The sequence below is a fragment of the Triticum aestivum genome, chromosome 1D (genome assembly GCF_018294505.1).
Source record: "Triticum aestivum cultivar Chinese Spring chromosome 1D, IWGSC CS RefSeq v2.1, whole genome shotgun sequence".
Lineage (NCBI taxonomy): Eukaryota > Viridiplantae > Streptophyta > Magnoliopsida > Poales > Poaceae > Triticum > Triticum aestivum.
Genome location: NC_057796.1, coordinates 369,608,679 through 369,628,071, shown reverse-complemented (window position 1 = coordinate 369,628,071; position 19,393 = coordinate 369,608,679). Strand labels below are relative to the sequence as shown.

General features: G+C 41.3%; 1 protein-coding gene across 1 annotated transcript; it reads right to left on the bottom strand.

Moving 5' to 3' along the window:
- Nucleotides 1–2,837: 2,837 nt before the first annotated feature.
- LOC123182152 (bZIP transcription factor 12) lies at nucleotides 2,838–5,885 on the bottom strand. Its single transcript, XM_044594624.1, has 4 exons — nucleotides 5,088–5,885; nucleotides 4,903–4,974; nucleotides 4,010–4,039; nucleotides 2,838–3,249 (listed from the first exon to the last, which is right to left on the bottom strand). The coding sequence occupies exons 1-4, from the start codon at nucleotides 5,661–5,663 to the stop codon at nucleotides 3,169–3,171; spliced, it is 759 nt and encodes a 252-aa protein (XP_044450559.1). The 5' UTR covers nucleotides 5,664–5,885; the 3' UTR covers nucleotides 2,838–3,168.
- Between the last annotated feature and the right edge of the window lie 13,508 nt (nucleotides 5,886–19,393).

Below are 19,393 nucleotides of genomic sequence, written 5' to 3'. Positions count from 1 at the left end.
GATTTATCAGGAGAGATCACTGGAATTGAGTTCCGATCTCCAAGTGGTAGCCCTTTATAGGGTGAAGATTTTGAAGTGGCTTAAGTGTTGCTGGTTTCTCTCTGCAATGTTTATTAGTGGTTCAAATTGGTATGTTTATGATTTGTGCTTCAAATTTCTCCTTCCTGTCGTACCGCCAACCCACACACCAATATTGTGGTGTTGTTGTTTCCATTTCTTTATCTGATCTAGGCACAGATAGGCTTTGCTGGTCTGTTTGTTTTTGCACTGTATTGTTGCTCGGATTTACCATTGGCCCCAGGATGATTGATAGATGGAAAGTAGACTGACTTTGGTTGTGCTTAAATGCGGCTGCCCTTTGCATTTGCAAGGTCTAAGCTCTTGGAATGTCTAATGCAGCGTTGGCTTCTTCTGTTCTGGGCGCTGAAGCATGCTCCTGGAAAGTGGGGATCAGGTGAAAACTGACAGATTGGCCTGCTGTTCATGTGGAAGGGTCATCTCTCTGCTTCCACTCTTTCTTTCTTTCTGTTTGCTTTGATGATTGATTGACGGCACGAGGTCACTAACATCCCTTCCCCATCTCTGTTATTATCGCTGCCTCTGCCCTACCTGATACATCCCTTTGACTCTCTTTTGTGAGCTAGCAGATTTCTTGACAACTGTTGTTGATCCATTTTGTACTTTTTATTTCATTTCCTCTTTCCTCAGGCTGTACAGTATGGGATCATAATCTTTCTGTTTGCTGCTCTTGAATGAGTGTTAATGTGATGGTCCTCCTGTGGCCCCTTCATTCCCCCTGCTGCTGCTGGTGGCACAACAAGTCTCCTACGGCTATTTTCCTTCTCAATTATTCGGTTTTCTGGTGGTTTGATTATTTGTTTTGATCAAGCTCGGTTCGGATTTAATTTCGTTGTTTGTTTGGTCCATAACTATATTTTTGCTTGCTGCATGGATTTTCCCTTGGCCCAATGATGATGGTTAAAGCCCCATGTGGGGATGGATAGATAGATTGGCTCAGATTTGAGCTCGAAACGGGGTCAGCCATTGCATTCGTAAGGTTGAAGCCCCCGAAATGGCTAATGCAGCGCTTGCTTCTCTGTTCTGGGCGCTGGGGCATGTGTCTGGATCAGCCGTTGCTTCTGCGGAAGCCCTACCACTGAGTGATGGGCCGGCTCTTGCTGCAGGTCTACCTCTCCTCCTCGTCGCCGCCATCGCCTTGCCTCCTCTTCATTTCACCCAGACATGCCCCAGTGCCAGCTTTGAAGCCCATTGCATTAGCCTATGATGAAACTGAAATCTGAGGGCCATGTTGTGATTCAGAATTCTCGGAATTATTCGAACTCTCTTGCATGGTCATACTTTAAAACAGACAGCTTTTCTGCACATTGTCTTTTATTATGTTATATTATCGGACTGGAACCTCCCTACGGGAGGATATGCTGCATGGCCCTGCTTCTCTGCTCCCATTTGCCTTGCTCACGTGTACTGTTATCGCTGCCTCTGCCCTACCTGATACGTCCCTTTGACTCCATTTTATGTGCTAGCAGATTTCATGACTGCTTTTTTGTGTTGATTTTTCATAACCCATGATGATCATCTCTTGAACCATTTAGGAAGGCCAAAATGTATTAGATCTGAAGGCATAAGATCAACCCCTGACAGGCATAACAGCCCCTGTGTGGTTCATTTTTCGATATATTTATACACTTCATTTCATTTCCTCTTTCCGCAGGTTGTGCAATATATTTGGGGAATCATAATGTTTGCCGTCGCTGCTCTCGAACGGTGATGTTAGATGCTCCTTGTACGTGTAGCCCCTCATTGCTGTTGCTGCTGCTGCTGCTGGTGCAACAAGTCTTCTACTTGCATACTTGTTGCCGCTGCCGGTGGTGGTGGGTTTGAGAGACGATGGATGTCAGATCAAAGCTTGTGCTATCCATGGTGCAGTATCATTTGTGTCTCAGTGCGTATTCTATTCTCTTTCGTGCCTGTCTAGAACCTTTGGGACAACCAGATTTTTATAACTGTATATCAATATCTTTTCTGAAATGGAATTGATACCTTTTCTGGCAAGATGCAATATGCTGGTGGGAACATATGTGACTATTGTGTAGTACATCTCTGATGTTTCAGTGGTGGTTGGATTTCTCTGGTTTCAGTGATTGGTATGTGCCATTACTGATTTGATGGAACGTTTCTATCGTAACATCTCATTTTATTTGCGAGGGAGCTGACCTCAACCCTTCTCACAAAGCCAACCACGTTTTGTAGTCGTTTCAAATGGAATGGATAACTGGTGCGATTTATATCTCAATATGTTTGAGAAGCTTGTGATCCAAACATTGTTCCCCTTTGTTTTGTGGAATATAAAGTTGTTTACAGCTTAAAGTCCAGTCGCAGCAAGCTTGTCGTGTCATGTCACAGAAATAATATTGCGCTTTCTGAATCACTTTCATGGAATTTTGAGTACTACGGTTTGGCAGTTACTCCCTCCATCCCAAAATATAAGATCGTTTTTCAAGCTACACATGCCAAGCTTTGCCACAAGTGTGAAATACTTGTGTCAAATCATGCCACACTTGTGATGACTTGAGAAACGATCTTATATTGTGGGACAGGGGAAGTAGATTCTATCCACATTTAATGGTCTCAAAATATGCACACTAACCATTTAGGTCATGTTTTCACCACGCTTTCCTCAGTAAGTTGGGGCATATGCCATCACAAGTATGGTGAACAAATTGATCATCACAAGTGTGGCACGATTTGACACGAGTATTTCTGGCTATGAACCAACACGCAAATGTGTCAAACTGAAACTGTACGAGGCTGAAAACTGAACACAAACAAACATCTCTTCAAATGTCTTTGTAACTGAGGCAACTCTAGTCTACATTTTATGCAAACATTGCTTATTCTGGTTTGTACATACAATGACAGCAAAATTAAATAGCTGATCACACACCGATTCTGAATGGCGTGACCTTTCCAACCACGCACAGAACCTCATCTACTACATCTTTTCTTCTCTTTCCGAGCTAGAGTCCTTCGCCTAACAAGTCTTTACTGCTTCTACATCGCCGCCAGCAACGACGACTAGGGTAAACAGAAAGCAAAAGAAGAAACCCTGTAACTGTAAGAGAATAACAACAGAGCTCGCGGATACTTCTACCATTCCATCGAGTTGGTCCTTCTAAGATCTTGCGATGGTTTTTTCCTTACGACGACTTGGAATGCCTGTTCCTTGAGCTGCATAAACACAAAATACTTCTAAGAAATGAAGTTGAAAAACAGCCGCCAATGCATGTTTGAATACCGAGCAACAAATAAGGGCCCTTTTTATTCGCAGGATTTCCAAAACTAGGGGCAAGGAAAATGCAAGATTAGAGTGTCATGCCATAGGAATTCTTTCCGAGAGATTGGAGCTGATGGAAGTTTTTCTATGACATCTAGTGCGAACTAATCCTATGGAAAAATCCTATGGTTCGCAATCTTGCGAATGAAACAACCCACATAGGAAAGATTCCTAAGGATACAATGAATCAAAGAGTACTTAAGCTTTAGCAACAAAAAGGATAGTTCTCGATAGTGGAGACATGGGAATACAATTTGACTAATTCATATACAAATCCGTTATTGCAAGGCCTTGGGTGCACTGAGATATAAGAATAGAGGATGTAATGCCAATGTTGTTACTGTTATCTGCCCATAGTCATCAATTATGCAGAAAAAACATCCGTGTACCACAGATAAGGTGACAACATAGAGTACTATGATGCTTCAACTTGACTAGCTTTCCAGGGTGAAATAGTTACCAAAATTGCTGGCTGGACCATCTTTAAATAAAAAGAAAAACACTTCTACATATCTATTTGGCATATGGAGGAAGAAAGATAGTGAGTAATGAAATCCACGAAAGTATACTTGACATGGTGATCCATATATATGTTAAAGCAACTTGCTAAGTCTAAACATGCTTGTAAGCAATAACGTTTTGCAAAGAATATACCTCGTTAAGCCTCTTCTCGTTTTGCTCCTCCTGCGACAGAATAATAAAATAGAGACAATTCAGCAGAAGGTCATATAACCAAAAGTTAAAGATGAAGGCACATACAGACAGCCAGGTGCATGCAAGAGGCAATTAGTCCCCAGTCTATTTTTGCCAGGAAGATACTTTGGCACACTACATCGGTGGGTAATCCTGGTGATGGCAGTATGACATTGACAGGAATAAAAAGCCGAAACCATAATGAATCAACGAACAAAGATATGGGTTGCAATAACTATTGGCACTACAAAAAAATGCATTACAAAAGTGCTAACCCAGCAAATGACACTACCAAGAAATACACTTCACTGCCAAACTCAGTTCCCGATGGAAATATGTTATCACTTAATAGTAATTCTTAATGCGACAACAAGAAAAGAATCCAGATGGTCTATGATGCAATGGTGACAAAAGACTAACCACACTTTTAAGGTATCTATCGCTTAGTAACATAACCACATAAGTATTTCCCAGAAACTCATAAAGATATAAAATACTCCCTCCGTCCCGTAATATAAGATTGTTTTTAATACTAGTGTAGTGTTAAAAACGTTCTTATATTATGAGACGGAGGAAGTAGCTTACTGTAGTTATGTGAAAGAGCTGGCACATTTGGTATGAGTATAAATATAACAACTTAGAATGATCAATTCGGCATTGCCTTGGTTAGCCTAGTTCCATAATCATAGTGTTCCCTCATGCCCAGTCTGAACATATAATGGGGTCACTATCTAACTGACTGTTAAGCCATCGAACCTTGGAAAGTAAGCATAGGTTCATAGTGTCATGGCAGCATGCTCAATCCCCACAGTTCATAACTTTCATTCCAAACTAAGGCAGAACCAAAAACATACCTGTTCTCTAAGCAGTTCGGCATGTTCCTCCTCAAGCTGTGTGACCTGTGCCTCCAGTTCTGCGATGTAAGCCTACACCCGAAACCAAATGAAAGCGTCAAATTTCACTCGATTGTACAACTGGGACAAAGGTCAAACCGTGCAGAATGCATCAAGATTGTCCCCGGTGAGACATTTGGCGTAACCTGCTTCCTCTCCCTGGACCTGGCCGCAGATTCGCGGTTCTTGATCATGCGCTTCTGGCGCTGCGTGGCCGCGCGGTCCATGGGATCCATCAGCGCCCTCTTCCTCGCCCTTCCGGCGCCGCCGGCACCGCCGCCTCGTCGTCGCCCTCCGGCCACGCCCGCCCCCACATCCGCCCCCACATCGGGGAACCCTACCGCCATATTCCCCTCCACCGCCGTAACCCTACCGTCGTCCTCCCTGGCGAGGAAATCCTCCAGGGTCATCACGGCCGCGCCGCCCGCCTCGCCGCCTCCGCCGCCGGCGGGGGCAGGGGCGGGGGCGGGGGCGGAGAGGCCCCCGGTGGCCGAGATCTCCTTCCAGACCTCCTCGGCCGTCCGGCGGGCGGCGGCCTCCGGCGCGGGGGCGGGGTCCGCCGGGGCGCCGGCGCCGGAGGGGGGCGCCTCGCCGTATATGTTGCGGAGGATGTCGTCCATGTTCATGGATCCGATGCCGCTGGCGCTCCGGAAGCGCGCGAGATCGGAGGAGCCGGACGGCGGCGGCTGCGACGACGCGGCCATCACCCGCGACGATGCCATGCGCTGGCAGCCCGCAGCCCGGCGAGGACCCGGCGGCCGGCGCCGGGGGGCTGTCGCAGTCTCTCTGTGTGTTGTTGGCTCGAATTTTTTAGGGTCTCGGGGTCGAAGGTTTCGGGGGAGGTGGAAAGGGAAAGAGGGAGAGGGGGGAAAGCTCTGGACGCGAGACGTGGGGGAACGATGGAAGCGGGAGGGCTCTCTGTGTGCGAGACTGCGACTGTCTATGGCGGAGGCTCGGGCCAAGCTCCGTGCTTTTTGCCAGTGTGTGTGGTGTGCGCACCATACCACAGCGCTGCTTTCCGCGTGAGCGCTCGATGGGTGAGTCTAGCTTTTTCTTTCCTCTTTTGTCACTAATTAAACACAGCCGCGCAATAATTGAAGCAACCATTACACTAAATCATCGGTTTTAAGGAAAAAATATCACATATATCCTAAGAAAAATGTCACATTGGCATAAGCTCTTTTTTTCTGAAAAAGAAAGATTTTATTCAATAGGAGCATTTTACATAGACGAGCGTGAAAGGCATCAAGCTTGCTACAGAGAGTATGTCCTTGCTGGACATTGACCTGCTTCAGTACTTAAGCACTGAATAGCTAAAGACATACGTAGATTGTATTCTCAACGCTAAATGAGCTTGGTGATGAGCTTTGACATTTCTACGCCGGATGTTACTATGATGGAAGGAGGAAGAAGCATGTATTGTTGCCAATTGCGATCTATTCTCCCAATGTCTGAGAGCTTGAAACACCGTTCTCGCAAAGCCAACACCAAGCAATCTATATAGAAGTGTGGTTGTTGAACCTGGAAAATATCGGCTAGCTTGGTTGCTAGAAAAAGCGATAAGTCTTTGCCTGGAGTGGTGAAGATGCTGGAGGTGAGAGCGCCGAGATATACAGATGTTGAAGATGTCGATTCCCTTGAATTTGGATGACTATGCCTAATCATGCTTGACTTTTCCTTGAATCTTGTTGCTTCTCCCATGCAGCATCGCAGAAGATCGCATTCCATGTAGTAAATTCAGAGTCTTGGAGTTGTAGTGCCTGTTTAGGTACCTGAATGTTGGTCAATTTGCACTCTATCATGTTGTTTAGTGGAGCTAGAGACCTCTAACTTAGTTGCATTGAATAGCATTAGCTTCTTCAAAAACCTGCGAAGGTGTGCTAACTTTCCTGCAAAACAGAGTGTCATTTCGAGGCTTCTATAGACACCACAAAAAGGTACAGAGAGTAGTGAGTTTTATTGGTGGATGTCCAGATGCATGTGAGCAAGGCATGAATCATATCAGTAAGAAAGCTTTATTGAGCAGCAAAGAGTTCAGTTCTAATGGACCAGGAAAAACAAAACCATGCTGCTTTAGAAAAAGGACATAAGAAAAACATATGCATATCATCTTCTTTATTACCACATCTAGAGCAACATTCTTTGATGTGTTTGGAATACCTGCTTGCCCTCTTTCTCGTCAAGAGTGCTTTCCCGAGGAGCCTCGAAGCAAATGTTTGAACCCTCGGCGCCATTTGTTTATCATGCCAAACTTGATTAAGAAGGGAGATGGTTTGTGGAGAAACAATTTTTGGGTGCTGCCTCGGTGGAAGTTGGAGAATGTTGAAACAATTTGGTATATTGAAGCTAAAATTATAAGAGGTTTTACCTTGAGAATTGCAGACCAAAAGGCAGACTTTGGCACATTTGAGGAGGCTCTCCAAATGGATGTATCATGGTGATACTTTGCCTTAAGAATTTGTGCTAGATGACTTTGCAGCTCCTTTGTCAATCTCTAAGCCATCATTAGTATTAGTCCTTGGTTGATTACCTGCAAATTTTGAATACCAAGACCACCAATATTTGTTTGCAATACAAATATCAGCCCAAGCCCTCACACGTAGGCTTTTAGTGGTACGGTCATCTTGAACACCTGTCCACCAGAAATTCCCGGCGAGGAATTCTTTGGGGAAAAGAATGTTAGACATATAGTATGCAGGAATGGAAGACAAAACAAATTTTATGAGAGTTAATCTGGCTTCCTGAGAGAGCCTATTTGCTTTGTACGTAGCAAGCTTGGATTTAAATTTATCGTACACGAAAGCATGTTGCTGATCTATCCTTAGAAGGAAAAACAAGGGGGTGACCTATATGAACATCATCAGTGTTTGGTGCTGGAAAGGTTATTTTGATATCTTGCTTAATCTGCAAAGCAACATTTTTGCTAAGTAAAATTCCAGATTTGCTCCAGTTTAGAGTTGGCCCAAATTCCTGATAGAAATGGTTTAAGAGATTGAAAATAGTTCTAGATTCCTGCACATTCACTTTTCCACAAAGAATCAAGTCGTCTGCAAACATCAAGGAGTGAATTGGAGGACAGTTTGGTCCAAGGAAAATACTTGTGAGGTTGTTGACTTGAAGAGAATCCCGAAGCATCAAAGATAGTTCATTGACTACAAGGACAAAAAAGATATGGCGACAAAGGACAACCCTGTTTTATTCCTCTATTGCTTTTGAAACTCGCAAAAGATTGACCGTCGATAATGATAGAGAAAGTCGGTGAAGAAATGCATGTGTGCACAAGTTCTATGAAATGATCATGAAGACCTTTATGAGTGAGAGCCGAAAGAATGAAGTACCACTCTATTCTATCAAAAGCCTTTGCTAGATCAATTTTTAGCATAAGTCAAAGCTATTCTAGGATGATAAAGTGGAAGAGTGGGCAATTTCTTGAGAAACTATAATATTGTTGCTAATGCGTCTACCTTCAATAAAAGCTTGTTGAGAGGGATGAATGTAATTCGCCAAGTGCTCTTTAAATATGTTGGATAGAGATTTAGCAATAGTTTTATAAATGGCATCGTACAAGCTTATGGATCTATAATCAACATGCAATTGGCAAGTAAGATTCTTAGGACCGAGGGCAATTTGGGTATCATTGAGATGAGGTGGTAAAATACCTGTAGTGTGGAAGTTTATTACAAGGTTGGTGACATCATCTCCTATCCAACTCGAAGTTGAAAGGTAGAAGCTAACATTGAAACCATCAGGTCCTGGCGAGACATTCCTCTTCATAGCTTTGAGAAATACCACATATCTCCTGCTTGTCGGGAACTGAATTGGTAAAGCCATTTGTATCTTGCAAGATTATTGTTTCTAAGTTGGGCCTGCCATTGTAAGTGGAGGAGGAGCGGAAAATAGACTTGAAATAATTAACAAACTCCTTTGCAATATCATCTGGGTCAAACAGATTATTGCCATGCGTGTCCTTAATAGAAAGTATACGATTTCGACGCTTACGCTTTTGAACCGTATTGTGAAAGAAGGAAGTGTTCCTATAGCTTTTGAATGGTGTGCGATACATGTGTCATCTTAGGCCCTTCCTGCTATAGTGTGCGTTGAAATATGAGTTCCAGACTCTTGATTTTTTGGAAACTGAAGAGGGGCGTTTGAGGAAAGAGGAGGAGAGGAGCATTAAGTGTAAAAGATAGCGATGACCCCTTGAGTCTCTTATAAACACCATTTTAGTTTGATGTCTTTTCATTGATTTTTATAATAATAATTGAGAAATAAAGAAGAACCTCGGCGTATCATTTTTTGGAAACTTTTGATCTATTCATCTCCAATCATGGCAGTGCAACTTAGTGTATGAAATATTACCATACTACCAAAAGTTCTTATTATATTTAGTCATTTCCTTTTTGTGTAGACATGTGTTATGTTCCTTAACAATATTTTTTGATTTGGACAATCAAAGTTGGGACTTGGATGTTTGTCCACTCTAATTTGAATGTGTGAAGTTTCGATTTGGATATTCGCCTCTTTCTTGAGACTTATAATACAAATTCTCTATGAATACATACATTCATCGAGCTAGGTGAAAAACTAAGGAGACTTACAACATGGCTAATAAAAAGCTAATAAGTGATCACTAGGTAGTAGCACCGTATGTTACATATAAATGGGTTGATCTTTCATCTTATTTGGACCTGCTTCATGTGCCCATGTCATTTAGTTTTTGCCTCCACATGAAAAACATGTATGGATGAAAACTATGTAAATATTGACAACTATTTTGTTAATTATTTGATGGCAAGTGAGACCGCGCGTTGCACGTGCAAACTTAATAGTATGGTTGATAATCATCGACAACGATGAACGAGAGAGTTAAGAAGTCTTTTGCTAATCGTAAGTGCCTAGGATTTATGTATTGGTATCTTTGCTTCTTGTATTTTGTAGCACTAGTTATCCTTTTGAATTATTATTTTTTCTCAACCCTCGTCCGCCAGGGACCACCGATCATGGGAAAATCGGGACGAGCGAGAAGTGTGGGCAATCACGAGAAAAAGGGACACTAGAGCGGGACATAGATGCAACGTAGGATTCAGATCCGACGGTATTGGATGCGTTTGGTCCATATGCAAAAACGATCTGATGTGCCAGTTACAAAGTTTGATACATATATTGAACGCCCACCCCTACATTTTTTGAACACAGTACACACGCAAGCACTCATACATACACGCATACACTCATCCCTATTGTCGATATAAAAACCAGCAGACCTCGGGGTAGGGGTTGATATGTCTCCGTCATATCTGTAATTTTTGATTATTCCATGCCAATATTACACAACTTTTACACACTTTTGGCAACATTTTATATTATTTTTTGGGACTAACATATTGATCCAGTGCCCAGTGACAGTTTCTGTTGGTTGCATGTTTTTTGTTTCGCAGAATATCCATATCAAACGAAGTCCAAATGCGATAAAAATTTACGGAGAATTATTTTGGAATATATGTGAATTTTGGGAGGTGGAATCAATGCAAACGGAGGCCCACAGCCTCCACTAGATACCAGGGCACGACCCATACCCCCTGGCGTGCGGTGGTGCCTTGTGGGCACCCCATAAGTCAGTTGGTGCTCTACTTCGGGCGCAAGGAAGCTTATATCCAGAAAACAATCGTGTTAAAATTTCAGCGCAATCGGAGTTACGGATCTCCAGATATTTAAGAAATGGTGGAGGGCTGAAAATAGGGTCGCGAAACAGAAGAGAAACAAAGAGACATATCTGATCTCGGAGGGGCTCTCGCCCCTCCGTCGCCATGGAGGCCATGGACCAGAGGGGAAATCCTCCTCCCATATAGTGAGGAGGCCAAGGAAGAAGAAGGAGGAGGGGCACTCTCCCCCTCTCTCCAGGTGGCGCCGGAGTGCTGCCGGGGCAAGGATCGTGACGGCAATCTACATCAACAATCTTGCTACCGTGAACACCAACTTTCCCCCCTCTATGCAGCGGTGTGGCCTCTCTATTCCCGCTGTATTTCTCTACTTAAACATGGTGCTCAACACTATATATTATTACCCAATGATATGTGGTTATCCTATGATGTTTGAGTAGATCTATTTTGTCCTATGGGCTAATCGACGATCGTGGTTGGTATGAGTTGTACATTTTATTATGGTGTTGTCCTATGGTGCCCTCCGTGTCGCGCAAACGTGAGGGATCCCCGCTGTAGGGTGTTGCAATATGTTCATGATTCTCTTATAGTGGGTGGCGTGAGCGACAGAAACACATACCCGAGTAAGGGGGTTGTTGCGTATGGGAGTAAAGAGGACTTGATGCTTAAGGCTATGGTTGGGTTTTACCTTAATGATCTTTAGTAGTTGCAGATTCTTGCTAGAGTTCCAATCATAAGTGCATATGATCCAAGTACGGAAAGTATGTTAGCTCATGCCTCTCCCTCATATAAAGTTCCAATAATGATTACCGGTCTAGTTATCGATTGCCTAGGGGCAAATCTTTCTCTTGTGTTACAAAAAGCTTTCTGCTACACTACTAATTTTATTATCTTGTAATTTATTTCTTGTTTTATTCTCGCTAAGTACTTCTAGTTTTATTCCTGTTCTAGATAAAGCAAACGTTAAGTGTGGGTAGAGTTGTATCGGTGGTCGATAGAACTTGAGGGAATATATGTTCTACCTTTAGCTCCTCGTTGGGATTCGACACTCTTACTTATCGAAAAAGGCTACAAACAATCCCCTACACTTGTGGGTTATCAAGACCTTTTTCTGGCGCCGTTGCTGGGGAGCAATAGCGTGGGGTGAATATTCTCGTGTGTGCTTGTTTGCTTTATCACTAAGTAGTTATTTTTTTCTTGTTTCCTATCTTTAGTTATGGGTAGGAAACGCAAAATACCAAAAAAATTACTTGTACCTACTACACCGATGGTTGCAGAACCAACCAAAATCTATCATACTGCTGAAGCCTTTTACTTGGATCATCTTCGATCCATTTGTGCTCGTGCTGAAACCCCAACTAGCTTAGTTGAGGGAAAATCATTAAATGAGCATGCTTATTATGTGCGACACCGCTTATCTCAAAAAGGGAAACTTTTGTGGCATCATATTAATACTATGCATTGCGATGCTTGGAATTTATGCGAAATACATGATTTTACTTGTTGTTCTGAAGACCCTAAGAAATACCTTCCCTACCAATGTGAGTTTAGTGATAATGGAATTCTATCTTCTTATGATAAGGGTGTTTATAGTTACTATGATGTTGAACAAATTGAATAATTTGTTGCTTTTAAGGGTGCTTACGAAATTGCTTCTTTGATTGAAAAGTATGATGTTACTCTGTACAATTTGAAAAGTTTGCCATACTTAAATATTGCTATGAAAATTATGCTTATAATGCTTATGTTAAACCATATATTGAGCACTTCTCCACTGTCCAAGACGAGACTAATATTTTGCAGGAATCTATGGAAGAAGAAATTGGATGAAAAAGATGAGATGGAGAGCGAAGAACAAAAGGAGGAAGAACGGATTAGCTAGCCGTGCCCACCTTTTGATGAGAGTAACCCCTCAACTCATACATTGTTTAATTTCCCTTCATGCTCACCGAAGGATGAATGCTATGATGATTGCTATGATCCTGTTGATCCGTTTGAAATATCCCTTTTTGATGATGCTTGCTATGCTTGGGCCAAGATGTCAATATGAATTATGCTTATGGAGATGAACTTGCTATAGTTCCGTATGTTAAGAATGAAATTGTTGCTATTGCACCCACGCATGATAGTCCTATTATCTTTTTGAATTCTCCCAACTACACTATATCGAAGAAGTTTTCCCTTATTAATGATTATATTGATGGGTTGCGTGTGACTACTACACATGCTGATTTTGATGAATATAATATGCATGTGATTTTTGCTCCTACTTGCAATTATTATGAGAGAGGAACTACATCTTCGCCTCTCTATGTTTCCAACACGATAAAATTACAAGAAACTGTTTATACTATGCATTGGCCTTTACTTGATGTGCATGAATTGTTCTTTTATGACATGCCGATGCATAGGAAAGAGTTAGACTTCATCATTACATGATATATATTGCTTTGTGCTCATTACTAAATTATAAATCATTGTTAATTAAAATTGGCTTTGATATACCTTGGGATCCGGGTGGATCAATTACTTGAGCACTTTATGCCTAGCTTAATGGCTTTAAAGAAAGCGCTCCCAGGGAGACAACCCGGAAGTTTTAGAGAGACATTTGTTTCTGTTGAGTGCTTTTAAGAGGTTTGAAAACAAAAAATATAGAGGGGAACCTAAAAATTTTCAAAAAGAAAAGTGAAAGTAAGAGAGACGAACACCATTGAAGTGGGGGAGCTTTTTGAACTTTGTTCATGCCCATAACTTTGTGAATCTCAATTACAGAAACTTTTCAACACAAATAATTACCCCCTTGTACAAATCCGTTGTATTATAAAAAATTGTGCCAAGATTTACCTTTAGGATGTTTAGATTGTTTGGTTGGTATGTGCGGTGCATAAACAGAAACTTTGGTTGTAGTGCGTGAATTTACATTTCTTATTGGAAGGTCATAAATTTGTGATTTTTTACACAATACTGCTATACAAATTGTTTATTCTGTCCTAAGTTTTCAGAATTTTTTGGGTTACAGAAGTATGGCCTTAATTCGAATCTTTACAAACTGTCCTGTTTTCACAGATTGTTGTTATAGTCTCATTATTTGGATATGTTTGAAATCTTGTTGAGCCTCCTTTGACTTGGGGACATATAATTGTGATATAATACAGTGGGTAATGTTTGATTATAATTATACAATAATGTTACAACAATACATGATGGGATTTGGTTGTTATATGTACTAACCCCGCTAATAAAAGTTCGGTTAAGTTTTGTGTGGATGAAGTGTTCGAAGATCGAGGAGGTCTTGATGTGAGGAGAAGGAGGAGAGGCAAGAGTTCAAGATTGGGAATGCCCAAGGCACCCCAATTAAATATTCAAGGAGACTCAAGCATCTAAGCTTGGGGTTCCCCGGGAGGCATCCTATCTTTCTTCAACAAGTATCTGCATGTTTCGGTTTTCGTTATGTTCACATGATATGCGTAAATTCTTGGAGCGTCTTTTGTGTTTGTTTTTCACTTTTATTTTATGCACCATGCTGGTATGAGATAGTCCTTGGTTGATTTATAGAATGCTCTTTGCACTTCACTTATATCTTTTGAGTATGGCTTTATAGAATGCCTTATGTGCTTCACTTATATCATTTGAAGTTTGGATGCCTATTTCTCTACATATAGAAAACCGTTATTTGTAGAATGCTCTTTTGCTTCACTTATATTTGTTAGAGCATGATCTTTTGTAGAAAGAATTAAACTCTCATGCTTCACTTATATCTATTTAGAGAGTCAACGGGAATTGGTCATTCACATGGTTAGTCATAAAATCCTACGTAAAACTTATGGATCACTGAATATGATATGTTTGATTCCTTGCAATAGTTTTGTGATATAGAGATGATAATATGTGGGAGGTACTAGTGGATAATTTTTTTAGTAGGAATATTGGTGTTAAGGTTTGGATTCCTGAAGCATGCACGTATAGTCTCCCGTTATGCCAGGAAGTTGGAGCACAATTTATCCTTGACTGTCTATCTTTGCGTGAAGGTCGGGGGCACGCGATGGTTAACTCCTACCAACCTCCCCCCTAGGATCATGCGTAGTAGTACTTTGCTTTGAGGGCTAATAAACTTTTGCAATAAGTATGTGAGTTCTTTATGACTAATGTGAGTCCATGGATTATACGCACTCTCACCCTTCCAATATTGCTAGCCTCTCTAGTACCGCGCAACTTTCGCCGATGCATAAACCCTACTTATACCTTCCTCAAAACAGCCACCATACCTACCTATTATGGCATTTCCATAGCCATTCCGAGATATATTGCCATGTAACTTCCATCATCATCATGTACATGACTTGAGCATTCATTGTCATATTGCTTTGCATGATCGTAAGAGCTAGCACGATATTTCATGGCTTGTTCATTTTTTTTGATATCTTTGCTATGCTAGATCATTGAACATCCTGGTACACTGCCAGATGCACTCATATAGAGTCATACTTTGTTCTAGGTATCGAGTTGTAATTTTTTGAGTTATAAGTAAATAGAAGTGTGATGATCATCATTATTCATTATTAGAGCATGTCCCAGTGAGGAAAGGATAATGGAGACTATGATCCCCCCACAAGTCGGGATGAAACTCCGGACAAATATAAAAGAAAATAAAAAAGAAAGAAAAATAAAAAAAAATGAGGTGAGGCCAAAAAGAGCCCAAAGAAAAAAAGAAAAAAATGAGAGGAAAGTGAGAAGGGGCATTGCTACTATCCTTTACCACACTTATGCTTCAAAGTAGCACCATGTTTTTCATGTAGAGAGTCTCCTATGCTTTTACAGTCATGTACTAGTGGGAATTTTTCATTATAGAACTTGGCTTGTATATTTCGATGATGGGCTTCCTTAAATGCCCGAGGTCTTCGAGCAAGCAAGTTGGATGCACACCCACTTAGTTTTCAGTTGGAGCTTTCATACTCTTATAGCTCTTAGTGCATTCGTTGCATGGCAATTCCTACTCCTCACATTGATATCGATTGACGGGTATCTCCATAGCCCATTGATTTGCCTAGTTGATGTGAGACTTTCTCCCTTGTTTTGTGTACTACCACCGCATTCTATTCCACCCATAGTGCTATGTCCATGGCTTGCGCTCATGTATTGCGTGAGAGTTGAAAATGCTGAAGCGCATTAAAAAGTATGAACCAATTGCTTGACTGACACCGGGGTAGTACATGATTTATACTTTGTGTTAAGAAGACGGAGCATGACAAGGTTATATGATTTTGTAGGGATAACGTTCTTTAGCATTGATATTTTGAAAGACATGATTATTTGTTGGGATGCCTGCGTATTAATGTATTTATGTCAATATAGACTATTGCTTTGAATCACTCGTGTCTTAATATTCATGCCATGATTAGATTATATGATCAAGATTATGCTAGGTAGCATAAATTATCTTTTTGATCATTTACCTACTCGAGGACAAGCATGAATTAAGCTTGGGGATGCTGATACGTCTCCGTCGTATCTATAATTTTTTATTGTTCCATGCCAATATTATACAACTTTTATAAACTTTTAGCAACATTCTATATTATTTTTTGGGACTAACATATTGATCCAGTGCCAGTTCCTGTTTGTTGCATGTTTTTTGTTTCGCAGAATATCCATATCAAACGAAGTCCAAATGCGATAAAAATTTACAGAGAATTATTTTGGAGCATATGTGAATTTTGGGAGGTGGAATCAACGCAAACGGAGGCTCACGGCCTCCACTAGATACCAGGGCGCGGCCCATACCCCCTAGCGCGCGGTGGTGCCTCATGGGCACCCCATAAGTCGGTTGGTGATCTACTTCGGGCGCAAGGAAGCTTATATTCGGGAAAAATCGTGTTAAAATTTCAGCACAATTGGATTTATGGATCTCCTGATATTTAAGAAATGATGGAGGGCTGAAAAACGGGGTCGAGAAAAAGAGAGACAGATCCAATCTCGGTGGGGCTCTCGCCCCTCCGCCGCCATGGAAGCCATGGACCAGAGGGGAAACCCTCCTCCCATCTAGGGAGGAGGCCAAGGAAGAATAAGAAGGAGGGGGGCTCTCTCCCCCTCTCTCCCGGTGGCGCCGGAGTGCTGCTGGGGCAAGGATCATGACAGCGATCTACATCAACAATCTTGCTACCGTCAGCACCAACTTTCCCCCTCTCTATGTAGCGGTGTAACCTCTCTATTCCCTTTGTATTTCTCTACTTAAACATGGTGCTCAACACTATATATTACTAGATCATCGATGGCGCGCGTTGCTGCGCCCCTCAGTTTCTACGCTATAATCTTAGAGATTGACACAAATATTTGGAGGGATTTTTCCTGACAGCAGGCTAGGCAAAAATATTGTGGTGGCGTTTGGTTTTGATCTTAAAATTAGATCACTTTATTGGAACGTTATGTGCCTATGGTGGAGAGTCAAAAAGGAGTTGACATTTTTGGACTCTGCAATAAATTTCATAAACTATGAATTTGAACCCTTTGAATGTAGTACCATATATTTGTCTCATTTATTCGCCTCTATTTTGTTTTTCAGGTAGCAACAATTTATATGCAATCTAGCCTGTATTTCCCCTCACATGCTTTTAGTGAAGGAAAGCTTAAATTTGCAGGAATCAAGGTTTTGAACATCTTCTTTGACAATATACAAACTCTTTTAATAGTTTATTTGACTCCTAAGTAGTTTTCGCATGTACTTTCAGTACATACCATATGCTCTTTTACTTAACATATGCTTGTTTCCTTCATGTTTTCCCTCTGCAATAGCTAATTATAAGTAACTAAAAGCAAACCAAATACTATATATATGCAAAATTGTCAAGTACAATATACTGAAGCCTATCCGTGTCTTAAATTTGTTTTGTGGTATATATCGGCATCCATAAATTTCTTGTGCTGATCATATATATTATCTTTCTATGAATCGCAAGGACCATTTTCATATAAGAATAGTGTAGTACTACATGAAGGTAATACATTAGGTACCACTATTATTTGCTCTCTAATTTTGAGTGCCTACGTTTTTACTGGGGTACATAATCGGTGTCTATTTTTCTGTGCCCGCAAGAAAAGGGGTCTAATTTTCTCGATGTGATGCCAAGCGACGTCACACACAAAATGTGATAAACCTAACAAGCTAGCCTCAAGCACAAAATTATTTGTTTCCTGCTACATAGTGGCATAATAAGTTAATAATGATGTTAGCTATGGCTTCTGTAAGGAGGCAATGTTAGGTAAGGCATGCGGTGTATCCACATAATTTTGCACTAAAAGATTATGTGTGATGTGTTACATTTATTAGGTTGATAATGAACTTCTCATATTTTGTAAAGGACATTTTTGTATGTAATTACCAGATTACATTCAGAAAATGCACATTAGTTGCTTCTAAATTCTAAATATCAGCCTCCAAACAACTTATAAACGTATCATATTGTGGGATGGATGAAGTAGTACACTTACACGAAATAGCATATGCATTTTAGTTTATAACATCTGCCTATAGCCGGTTCCAATGGGTTCCTTTTTTTTGTAGTATACTAAAATATCAACCTACTATTGACATATTCAGCTGCAAGAAAGGAAAAAACTGTCCTTCTAGAGAACCTGCAATAATTAAAAATTATTAGCCAAAGAACACGTCCTTATTAGCCAAAGAGTAGCAAGGGATAATGTAAATCAGTGCATCACCTTCCAGATGGGTTAATGCCTAAACCTTCTAATCCAGTAGAATAAGGTAACCCATCAGAACGAACCTACATTGTTTGTGAGCAGAAAGAACAGTATGTATAAAGAGATTCTAAAAAGGGATGAAGAATTGGGGGAAGAGAGGATCTAGGAAGGAGGGATGATTGGAACAAATTAGAGAGGAAGTGAGGAGAGTGGGGAAGGATCTGCGGCAAGGTTGGATTATATGGGCGCACGTGAATTAAAGGGAAACACGAATAAACAATTGTAACTGATCTGCAATTATTGGCAGACGCCTCATCTACTGCTATTAGTGATCTACTAACGTCACAATCAATCTTATAGAACCAATCGACGTATGCCTGTTTGTCGCCACGGCACTGCCCCGTTGTACCGGGCAACCGAGTAGACCTCGTGTCGTAGCTCGACGAGCACCGTGTGTTGCATCATTCAGAACCCAACGCGGTCGCCATTGGAGTCATAGATCCCGCATCGGTTGGAACCAGGTCGGTCGCACATTGAAGGAGCCGCCACACGAAGGAACAAAACGAGGACCAGGCCCACGTGATGGAACGAAACGATCGTCTACTGTTTTTTAGACAAGACTCCTTTTCTTTCTAGCTGCACAGACAAGAGCTTAAGTACAACCCATTAGGCCCAATTCAATCCCAGACGAAAAAAGTCACTAGAGCAGCGGCCCAGCAGCGTCAGCGCTCGTTAGCAGCGAATGAAACAAGCTTAGGTGTGAATCTGAGTTAATTAGATGGCCAGGAATGCTCAAAACTAATGATCCAACGGCTGCAAATGCTAATGGCCTGAGAGGGCTGGAAAGTTGCACGGTTATAATGTCTTTAAATTACCCAATGATATGTGTTATCCTATGATGTTTAAGTAAATCTATTTTGTCCTATGGGCTAATCGACGATCGTGGTTGGTATGAGTTGTATATTTTATTATGGTGTTGTCCTACGGTGCCCTCCGTGTCGCGCAAATGTGAGGATCCCCGCTGTAGGGTGTTGCCATATGTTCATGATTCTCTTATAGTGGGTGGCGTGAGCGACAGAAACACATACCCGAGTAAG